Genomic DNA, 11,553 nt, shown 5'->3' with positions numbered 1-11,553 from the left:
TATTCAAAAGAGCGGACTTTTTTGATACTTCGCTCGATATTCGACAACAATAACATACACACAAGTCAAAGCAAGATTGATGATTCAACAAAATAATTAATGTATAGAATGTCGTAATATGGACATAAGGATTGGTAATCCAGCTCGGTGTAAAGTCATCTACTCTGAGACCTAGAGAGGTCGTTGCATACGAGGTGAAAAGAAATTGATTCACTCACTGCGGCCTACTCTTCGGTTTTAACTTAAGCTCTACTAAGTTCGAACTTCTCTCACATCCACAATAAAGTTAGGGTAACTTCCTCAACATTTGAGTAACACAAAAATTATAAACCATACATACAAACATATATTTCTTGAACACATGCTCTAAAACCTTAACACATACTCATTTCTTACATTCAATTGGCTACCCTAAAAACAAACAAAATCCGCAACAAAAATGCCTCAACCTTTGGAAGATCTTCAAAGGAAGAAAAAAAAAAAAAACTATTCTCTCTACACAAAAAGAAAAAAAAATTCTTGAGATAGAATAATCAACATGGCAAGAAACAAGTTGCTTGACATGATACAAAACATGTTAAACAAAATGTTGATAATTTTAAAGACAAGGTCAACTTCTTACGTGTATATAACTAAATTTTACTTTTACATGCACGGATGTTATTTCGAAAATAAGTTTACTTTATTCTTTCTTTTTGTTATCTTTGTAATTATTTTTTTTTTCTCTTTGATTTCCTAATAATGAAAAAGAAATGAGTGATGATAAAGAACCAAAAGAAAGAAAAGGAAATAATTGAATAATACAAAGCAACCAAAAAGGTTGAAAGAGAAGAATCTATAGAAAAAGTTAATTAGAAGTTATAATTAGATGAATGTTGATATCTATATATCTTTATCCACATGAACCCTATAAAGCTTTGAACTTGACCATATTTTTTTTCCCTCTTCACCTCTTTCAAATTCACAAATGCATTTCCCAATGATATTGACCCAAGTAGCCAATTGGTAGACCACAAGTACTTTAAAGTGAGAGAGAAGAAGCAATTTTTGCTATCATTTGTGGTGGGGAAATTAGTGCATATATATATATGATAGGAACTTAGAAATATTTTTTCTTCTAAAGCAAACGAAAAAAAAAAGTGAAGGTTTAAGAGATGATTTACTTTTCCATGATTGAAAAAGCACACATGAATTATTATTTTTGGGCTTTCACTATTTTTCTACTTGGTGTTCATTGAAGATATTCTTTTCTTTCCTTATTAATATAATTTTAATTTTAAATTAAAATAACATGTTGATTGTTTGTTTAATTTTTTTTTCTAAAATATTCAACTTTAGTCTATGTAATTTTGTTAAATCTTAAATTTAATGTATGAACTACCAAGAAAATGAAGAATGGGAGAAAAATGTAGATAAAAGTCAACTAGAATGTGATGTTATATACTTTTAAGAAAATATCGACAATGTGATCATAAACTTAATTTTGATAAATTCAAAACTTTTACTATCGTGTTTGCTTTAGTAGCATTGATTGTGATATTTCATAGAAAAATAAAGTCGAATGACATTAAAAGTCTTACACATTTGTATAAAAGTGAAAAATGGGAGGGATAAAGTTGAATTGAGACGTTTTTAACGTGTGGTTCAATTTTTCCTAACTCACGTCCACAAAATTAGATTTAATGTTTTTTTTTTTAAAGAAAACATATCTAAAACAAAAGTTTTTTTGAAATTTCCCCTTTCCCCATATTGTGAAAACATATTTGTGTTTTATCTCAAATTTATTTGTCCATAAATAAACAGCAAAACATTTCTATTTTATTTAAACTATATTTGAGAAGGGTTTTACAATGACTATACCCTTAGCAAAATGAATGGTTTGTTAAAAAAAAAAAGGATATTTTATCTCAATTACTTGGAAAACCATTATCAAAGCAAAAAAAATTCATACACATTCTATATGTGAGATCTTCACCTGCTAAAAAAATGTTTTTGGTATATTATCGAGTAGAATAACGTAATAAATTGATTAAGTATACATTTAAAGTTTTTGAATCGATGAAGATTTTGAAGAAGAACGAGATAAATAATAATATTTTGGAAGAAGTTAATATTAAAAGTTGTTTTGGATGAAACCCAATAATCTAGAAGGGAAAGAAGATAACATTATATTGGTGTATTATTGTAGTTTGAAAAGGCCAAATCCAATGGATTTATAATACAAATAATATATACATATAGAGTTGCCGTTTTCACCAGGTTGGCTTTGCTTTTCTTGTCCCAAGAACCCTTTCTTTTGCCCTTTCCTTTCTTCCATGAAAAAAGGGAAAGAAAAAAAAAACATACAACTTTTCCTATTTTTTCTTATTATTTCTTTATAAGAAAAAAAAATATATATTCTCTTTCAAAATTATATCTTTTTTTTATCACTTTGTAATTTCCAATCAAAAGTCAAAGCATATAATATTATTTTCCAAGTAAGATGAATGTCCTAAATCTCATTTTGATGTGAATTTTGAGGGGGGAAAAGCCTAAAAATTAATAATAAAAGAAATTATTATAATTCATAGTATAGCTTGTGTTTTAATTTTAAGATTAATTTTGAAAAGGTGGAAATAAAAATTTAAGATTTGTTTTATTAACTATCATATTCATCCTAATTAACTATATATATACATTTCATCCTAAACCCTAAATTTTAATTAAATTTTAAATACGAAACAATGTGAAGTGAAAAGATGAAATCTCTAACCTCAACATTACGATATAAGCAATATCTATCTTTCATATTTTTTTTATTCAAACTTTTAAAGCATGAGTGTGTAATTATAGCTCATGCTTACACATATTTGAATTCTTAGTTAAATGTCACTTAATGTTTTTTATTTTACTAATTTCTAAACTTTTGTTTAAATTTTAAAAAACAACAAAAATAATTAAGAAAACACGTCGTGGAATTATATTAGTGTTATAAACTAAAGCAGAATATATATATATATATATATATATATATATATATATATATATATGATACCAAAATGAAATGTTGATTATTTTATATTTCTCTTATGATAATTTTAATTTTTTTTTCAAAAAATGTGGTATATATGATAAATTTGAATATGGAGAAAGTAATTTTATGAAACCGTATAACCTAAGATATAGAAACATTAGGACAAGTCTGACATCATTCACATTCTTTGATTGTTTTTAATTGAATAAATAAATGAATAGAGAACATAATAAAACACAAATGCTAAACAATTCGTATATTGTTGAGAGGTTGAAGTGAGACCAGGAAATTGTTCCCCCCATCCTCATCAAAACCTCCTCCTCACCACATTCAAACATAAATACATCACCACATCACATACATTTTCAGTCTGTCTCCCTCTCTCCCTCTCTTTCTCTCTCTCTCTCTCTCTCTCTCTCTCTATGTATAATCATTCTTTTTACAAGTGTATTCATTTGTATTGATATGATAAGAAGTCTTAAACACGTAGCCACAGTGGATTAACTCCATAATCTTAATACTTAACCATCTATCAAAGTTTCTCCATGCCCTCCTGTGAGGCCCTTGTACACAACTAATGGTCCCAAGCATCCATTATAACTCAACTACATTTGTGTTTGCTTGTTTTGAATACTTGTGAAATTTGTTTGCACAAAATCATAGATGAGTACACTAAATATAGATGATGATATTTTGTTATATTTTATAAAGATTGTGAAGCATCAACAATATTATATAGATAGAGTTTGTTTTATTTAAAAAGAGAAGGCAAAGAGAGAGTGAAACAGGGACCAAGAAAAAGCTGTTTGGGTGTAAGAGGAAGCAAATACTAAACCTCTCCCTCCCATGTCTTCCAAAACCCTCTTTATTATAATTTAGGAGGTGGGAAGAAAAAGATGGAAAAGGCGTCTCCGTGTGCGTATGTCTGTCCACATCCCAAAAAGCCCTCAATATGCAATGTCCCACCTAAATTCTTTCTTTTCTTTCTTTTTTCTTTCTTCCTTTGATCTCTTTTTAATACATATTTGCACCATAAGATAAGACTAATATGCCCTTCCTCTTCTAAAATAAACACTTCCCATTTCCATTCAATCCCAACTTGGAATTTTGAGAGTGTGGATGTAAGTTTGTCACCTGTAACTTGGCCCCCACTCCCACATGGATCTGTTTCCCTCTCTCTCTCGGTCCCATTCCCACTTCATCCACCGCCTCCCTTTCTCCACTTGGAACCTCCTCAATATTATGCATTCCTCTAACTACATATATGTATATGTACACGTGTACCTTGCATCCCCCGACACATCTCTATGCTTCCATCTCCATATTTTTATAACTTAGACGTGTGAATCGATATTTTCATTATATTATAAAAAAAAGAGTTTTTAACAAGTTATTATTGTGAAAATAATATAATAGACATTTCTCTCCCTATTGAATTCTCCCAATTTCCCAATTTTGTTGATGTTGAGATTTTAAACCTTGTTATGGTTTTTGGCTTTCTTTAAAAGAAATGATTGGTCAAAGTTGAAGTGATGGCTTACTTTCTAAGTTTGAGAATCTAAATACGTAAGTGATTCAACGTAGATCTCACATAACTTCAAGTTTGATAGTAATTATCATCGCTTTTTTTTAGATCGATTACTCATTCCACAATTATTATGTACTAAAAAAATGTTCAATTTTTTAAAACTTTTCTTATAAGTTTTTTTAGTAACAATAAGTGTGAAAAGTGGATCGAATTTTTCATTTAAAAAAGAAAGTCATATCAATTATCGTTGAATTAAGCTCACTTTGACATTTCATTTATAAATAAACCGTAAAAAAATTATATGTAATGTGTAACAATTGATCCTTGCATTTGTTTAGTAATAAGATTTCTATACTTCATGATTATCATATACCTTGTTTCTAACCTATTTACTCTTTTTCTCAAAGAATTAAACTACGGTAAAAATGTAGATTCATAATTAAACGAAGGGAAACAAGAAGAAAAATGGTAGACAAGAGATAAAGACTAAATCTTAATTGCTATATTTAAGTCAATATGAAAGGCTCCTATCAAATGTAAACTTCAATGAAAGACACAATACATCATTGATAAGCTCTTTATATATCTATATATTTCAATCACAACTATGGGGTAATATATCTTTCAATTATTAGGTGTCTATCAACATAATAATTATGACATGAATTGTGGTTATTAATAAATTTCTATCATGAATAAGTACCCTACCGGCCTATGTTTCTATCATTCATTGTGATAAATTAATTCATTTATAACTAAGATATGAAATTTGTTTAGACCACTCTTAGTGCTTAAAATACATTTTTTAAAACATACAAAAACAATCTCTTTAATTATATTCCTATGTAAAACTTTTATAAAATTATAATGGCATCAGATGTGTAGATCAAATAATCTAAAGGGGTATGTAAACTATAAAATTAACAAAGTTAAAAAAAAAATAAAATTTTAGATTCTATTTACTAACTCTTTCGATTCTATCTAATAAATTACAATAATTGACACAAGTTTCTGGATTTTTCGATTGCAGATTTTATATAGTAATTGTTTTGTTAAATATATGAAGGGGAAAACAAATGTAAAAGAAATAAAACCAACTTTTTATGTGCAAATACACATAGAATTGTTATCAAGCAATAACTTATATATAAAAAACAATTAAACATTTAATGACATGTGATACAATAACGAAAAGAAGAAATGGATACTAAACTATGTATTAATGACATTTAATGATTAGTAGCAATATTATGCATTACGAACTATACATATACATGAAGTTACAATAAAATACATTACATGCATATTTGGTACAAACAAAAAATAAACTAACATATATTGTATTATTAACTACACTATATCACTTTTTCTAATGTATTTAATATATACACAATATTTTTTAACAAAAATAAAGAGTTGAAAAAAGAAAATCACCTTTATGGTAACGTGACCTCTTTCTTAATATTTATTTAACAATAATTGAAACCTTAATACAAAAACTTAAGCGAGGGACACAACCACACGACACGACGTAAAACAATGTACGATAGAATCAACATTTTATAAGAGGGTACAAATAATTTAAAGTATATTTTAGAATGAAAAAAAAATGTTTTTTCTTTATGAAAAAATATTCTAATTTTTAATGATGGAATATTAGAAAAGAAGAAACATAAAGTAGAGACAAGTAGGTACAATTTAAGAAATTAAAAAATGTCTGCTCTATGCATTGCACTCGACAAATATCCCATCTTCATGCTTTCAAAATAAACACTTGCAAAATTATATATACACAAAAATAACAAAGAAAATTATATATATAAAGTTCTACATATCTGTGACCTTTATTATTACATTTCACATGGTTTTTGTTATATTTCACCCCCAACCATTCTTCTCTTTTATCATTCAAATTGGACTTTTATATACTTGTATGTATTTCATAGGGCATCTTCATCTTGGTTCATTCCTACACCCTCTTGTCGTTACAAAAGATTTAATCGTTTAATTTTACTTTATTATATATGTTGTTATATACCGAAGTAAATAGTAAACGACTAACATTTAAATAAATCTTTGATAAATTAAAGTTTAATTTATCGATTAGATTATGGTGGTCGAATTGTTATAATGTCTTAAATATGTTATCTAATACTTTGAATAATAACTATACACCAAAATCTCAACTCTTTTATGTATGATATTGGATTTAGGGTTTAGAAGGATGTGATATATAAGCCCTTTAATTTTTTATTTATTTATTGAACTTAAATTCATTTTTTTTTCATATATATATTAGTGGTAGGTTTTTTTAATAAATTATTTTTTAGAAAAAAAGTAGTGGGATTTGCTGCACATCTAAGAAAACCCTAATATCTAAATCTACTAAAAATATATGTGTTGCATTTTTAATAAGAATATTCATTCCTTTAATATTAATATATATATGAAACATGTGAATCTACAACTAATTAGGTGTAGATTATTAAAAATTATTTTTCAATATAATCCAACAAGCTAAGGAAGAATATATTTTGTGAAAAAAAAAAGTGCTCTAATTATTGAAGAAATTATGAAGAAGAAAAGGAAGGAAATTGAGTTATTTCAATAAATGAATTGAACAAAAATCCGAAAAAGAAAAAGAAAAAGAAAAAGAAATCTCATATATTTTATTATTGTCTTAATATGTAATAATTTTTCACGTTTTTTCCTTTTGTTTCTATTTAGATTTAGTGGACAGTTTCCATAATATTAGTAATTTGATAGGGTAACCACTATATTGAAAATGACTATTAAATTTAACATAAATAATTAATAAGATTACAAGAAAATCAATTTCATTTACCATAAACTTTCATATTTTTTCTTTTATTAATCTTTTAAAACATTTAAATTTTAAAAAATTAAATTTGTTAATCTTTTCAAAATTGTAATATTTTAGTTGGATAATTTTAGCATTTTAATTAATCCCTATCTGACAAACATTATCAAATCAATTCCAAAAAGTCTTTATAGTTTATAAATAAACATAACTTAGTCTCTAATAAAATTTTCCATTATATGCATAAGAAACTCATTTTTAATTTTAATTTTCATGAAACTAAAATTGTCTTAAAATTAATAGGTTTAATTAAGGAAAAACTTTCACGAAAAGTTTAATATTAAAAATAGAAATGTTAAGTCTAAATACTAAAAATATAGTAAAGTAGAAGAAAATTATAGGAACTAAAAATAAAAGATTTCTTTATCACAAAATTTAACATGGAAATAGTAGTAATCAATATCTATAGGCTTTGATTGCAAATCAATTTGAAAAATAAGTCAATACAATAAACTGTTAAGATAGCTTAGCTTGATCTCCTCCATCCCCATAATTGTAGCATTCAAAAACTAAAAAATCAAAACAATAAATTTCTTTTTCTTTTTAAAATTATTTTTTCAATTCGAAAAATATGAATATAACGAAACAAAACTTTCAATTATAAAAAATAAATCCACATACAATGAATTTTATTTTCAATTATCAAACTAAGAAAAAAATTCTTTTCCCCATCCCAACCTAGTTTTAATTAAACAAAATCTTTGACTCAATATTATTTGTTATAAAAAAAAAATTATATATATATATATATATATATATATATATTATTTATTTATTTACTTATTGTATGTATGTATTGTTATATTATATTTTAGTATTCCAAAATTTCCAAACACCCAATCTGATGGCTGGATTGCTTTTGACTTTCGTTGCTTTAAAAAGGAAAATAAATTCAAATTCAAATTCAATTTAAATTTAAATTGAAGGTTTTTATTTTATTTTATTGGGATTTATTCAAATTGACGTTCGAGAAAAAAACGTATATTATCTTTGAAAAAATTAGATTAGATTTTTGGTTGACAAATACAACGTTATATATAAAAAATACAACCCAACCAAATTGGTTGTTTGTATTGTTTTCAAAAAAGAATTATTTTAAAAAATTGAGAGTTTTTTTTCACAAACAAATTATACCTTACATGGGGATAATAAAAATATTATTTTATTATCCATATTTTTAAAAAGAAAAGGAAATATTATGCTTAGGACAATTAGCTAACCACCCAAAAACGAAGAGGTCTTAGAAAATTGAACCCAAAACTTGTATTGCACAAATTGAAAGGAAAAATCTAAAGCACATGAAATTTGCCTATTGAGTATATTAATAAGAGACTCAACATGGTAATAATATTGGTCGCGTTAGAAATGACTACCAAAATGAATACCATACACCAAAATAATATAAAAGTATATTATCGAACAACAAAGTTGAAAATTTGAATCTACACGAGAAGGAATTATTCATTTAAAATGATTGTATTGAATAAATAAACTTGTGATAATTTAAAAAACATATCTCAAGTAAAAAATATTAAGAAAAGGATGTATGAGGCCATAACACAACATGGTGAGGTATTAATATATGCATGTATTTAAGATTTAAGAATATTCATTCCGGTTACGGATAGGTTTTGAAAGTCAAAAATACATAACATAATACAAATGAGAATAAAAGGCCAAAACTAAGCTTTAAAATTTTAATATAAAGTTCACTCATTCAACATAAAATATCTCAATTTTTTTTTCAACATTAATAAAAAGAAATATATATACATATTCACACAAATTCATTGTTTTTAGAAAAAAAGTTTTTTTTCAATTAAATTAATTAGGTCGTTAGAGATCTAACCGAAAGTATAATTGTAGGATTAGAAAATTATGTATTGACAAGAGAAAAAGAAAAATAAAAATTCTAATATATGCTTATTCTAATTAGTTCATATCTGAAAGAAAATAATTAATTAGCATGTGCTAAGGTTCGAAGTATATGAATAGTAAATATAAACCTATAATTTAATTAATACTAAGTTGAATTATTAATTGCGCCGTTATAATATGATTAGGCGAAAGTAGTTAATTAATTATGTGGTTAATTAAAGTGGGTTTTGGAAGTGAGTTTGATGAACTGAGTTTATAATAATTTTAAATTAAAGTTGAATTAGAATCTGAATCAATATATATACTGTTTGAAAAAGAATCTTTATTGAAATTTGGCCACCTCATACACTACAATGGATTTGCTGGTTTCAAGAGAGAGAGAAAAAAGAAGAACATTTAGGGAGAGAGAAAATTAAAGAAATTTGTAAACTTTTTTTTTTCCCTTTAGCATTTGGCATCATATGTGTAGTAGTAATATGATGATTGATTCACATAAACATCAACATCAATTATTTCTTCTCAATTCATTAAAAAAAATAGTTAATCATCAATTAAAGGTTTATTCCATTCTTTTTCATTAAATTTAAACCCTAAATTTTGAGGAAAGTATGAGTGGAAGGGTTCATATATGGGAACCACAAACTTAAGGAAGGAGTAGGGCCGAAAAGAAATGAATAAGTTTACATTATTTTGAAATGTGAGGTAGGTAATAATAAGAATTTGCACTTAAAAAAAATAAATTGCTTAACTTAGAAACATTTTCTCTCTACATTACTATATTAAAATTGAAAAATAATGATTAAAAAAATAAAAAAATAAAAGTAAAGTTTGGCAAAATGTCACCAAATCAAATATATTGTAATGTCCCATTTGATTTGAATGAGATGAGGAATTGATATCCCAATTTCTTTCAATAATTGACACTTTTTTCTTTCCTTTATCAAAAATCAATATCTCCAAATTTGCTATTCTTGGCCCCTCCTATTTATTCATTTTACTATTTTTGGCCCCGCATCTTTCTAAAATTCCACATTTACACCTTAATTAAATATTCATAATTTACACCACCATTTACAATAATAAAATTATAAATTATAATATTGATAATAATAATAATAATAATGTGCAAATATTCTTAAATTTCACCTTCGTCTTTCTTTGAATATTTTTTTTTTCCTTTCGGATTTTAACTTTTCAATTCGAAATTTGAAAAATTAGAAGAGAAAAAAAAGAAAATAATAATAAATTCAAAATTCAACCTCTGTGTAACGGAGACCGTTCCGTGAGAACGGGTTTAGGTAGCTTCGATTGCCGGAATGCTTTGATGGGACTCGGAAAATACCAGGTCTTAGCTTTCACCGGTGGCCGGACAATTCTCCCACCGGAATCCGCAACCGCAACCGATCTCGAGCGGATCATCAACTTCCGTCTCATAGCCTCTTCAACTTCCGCAACTTCCTTCGCTCTCCGTCTGAAATCAATTTCCACCGCGGCTTCCATTCTTCCACCGTCGTTCCTCTTCTTACTCTTCGACTTGAAAATCGACCAAAACGAGGACGTTCTAGCACTATTACCAGACGAGGAACAATCATCCCCAGAATCAGCAACAAATCGCGATCTTAGAAACGGAATCGCCGCGAGAGAGCGAGAACGACGGAAAGCCGGTTCACCGTCGATGAGATTGGAGAGACGGCCGACGGATCCGAGATCGGCAGAGGAGAAACGAGAGAAAGAAGAAGATGATGATGATGATGAAGAAGTGGTGGTAGTATTGGTTGTAGCGCAACAATTACAAGGGCGGACGTTGGCACAATCGGGACAGAGAGTGACGAGACGGTCACGGAGACAGAGAGGACAAATTCCGATCCTCCGCCGTTTAGAAGGGTGTTTTGGACATTTCCATAGATCATCTTCATCGCCATAGAACGCCATTCTTCTTTTGTGTGTGTGTGTTGTTAGTGAGAAAATTTCTTTCTTCCTTTCTTTGCAAAAACAAATGGCTATGCCTTTTTTTCACATAGCCTGAAACTTTATAAAGCTTCTACATGTTAGTGGGGACGTTTTAACTATGGTTACTTTTTAACTAACCCTCCTCCCTTTCCTTGGTTAACCGTTCCGCCTTCTTCTAATATTTCTCTCTTCCTTTCTCTTTCCATTTCAACTTCGCCCTTTTCATCTTTCTTGTTTCTAACTAAATTACTACTTAACCTTTTATTCCATAAACTAATTACTTCCTTTTTATTAATTAACCCT

The 11,553-nt window shown here is 27.2% G+C and overlaps 1 protein-coding gene across 1 annotated transcript; it reads right to left on the bottom strand.

The window, feature by feature from the left end:
- Positions 1-10,139: 10,139 nt before the first annotated feature.
- On the bottom strand, positions 10,140-11,319 carry LOC101206077. The gene has a single exon (XM_004148694.3). It carries the CDS (start codon positions 11,230-11,232, stop codon positions 10,555-10,557), a length of 678 nt encoding a protein of 225 aa, XP_004148742.1. The 5' UTR covers positions 11,233-11,319; the 3' UTR covers positions 10,140-10,554.
- Positions 11,320-11,553: the final 234 nt, after the last annotated feature.

The sequence above is a fragment of the Cucumis sativus genome, chromosome 3, assembly GCF_000004075.3.
Source record: "Cucumis sativus cultivar 9930 chromosome 3, Cucumber_9930_V3, whole genome shotgun sequence".
Lineage (NCBI taxonomy): Eukaryota > Viridiplantae > Streptophyta > Magnoliopsida > Cucurbitales > Cucurbitaceae > Cucumis > Cucumis sativus.
This window is presented reverse-complemented; position numbering and strand designations above follow the sequence as displayed.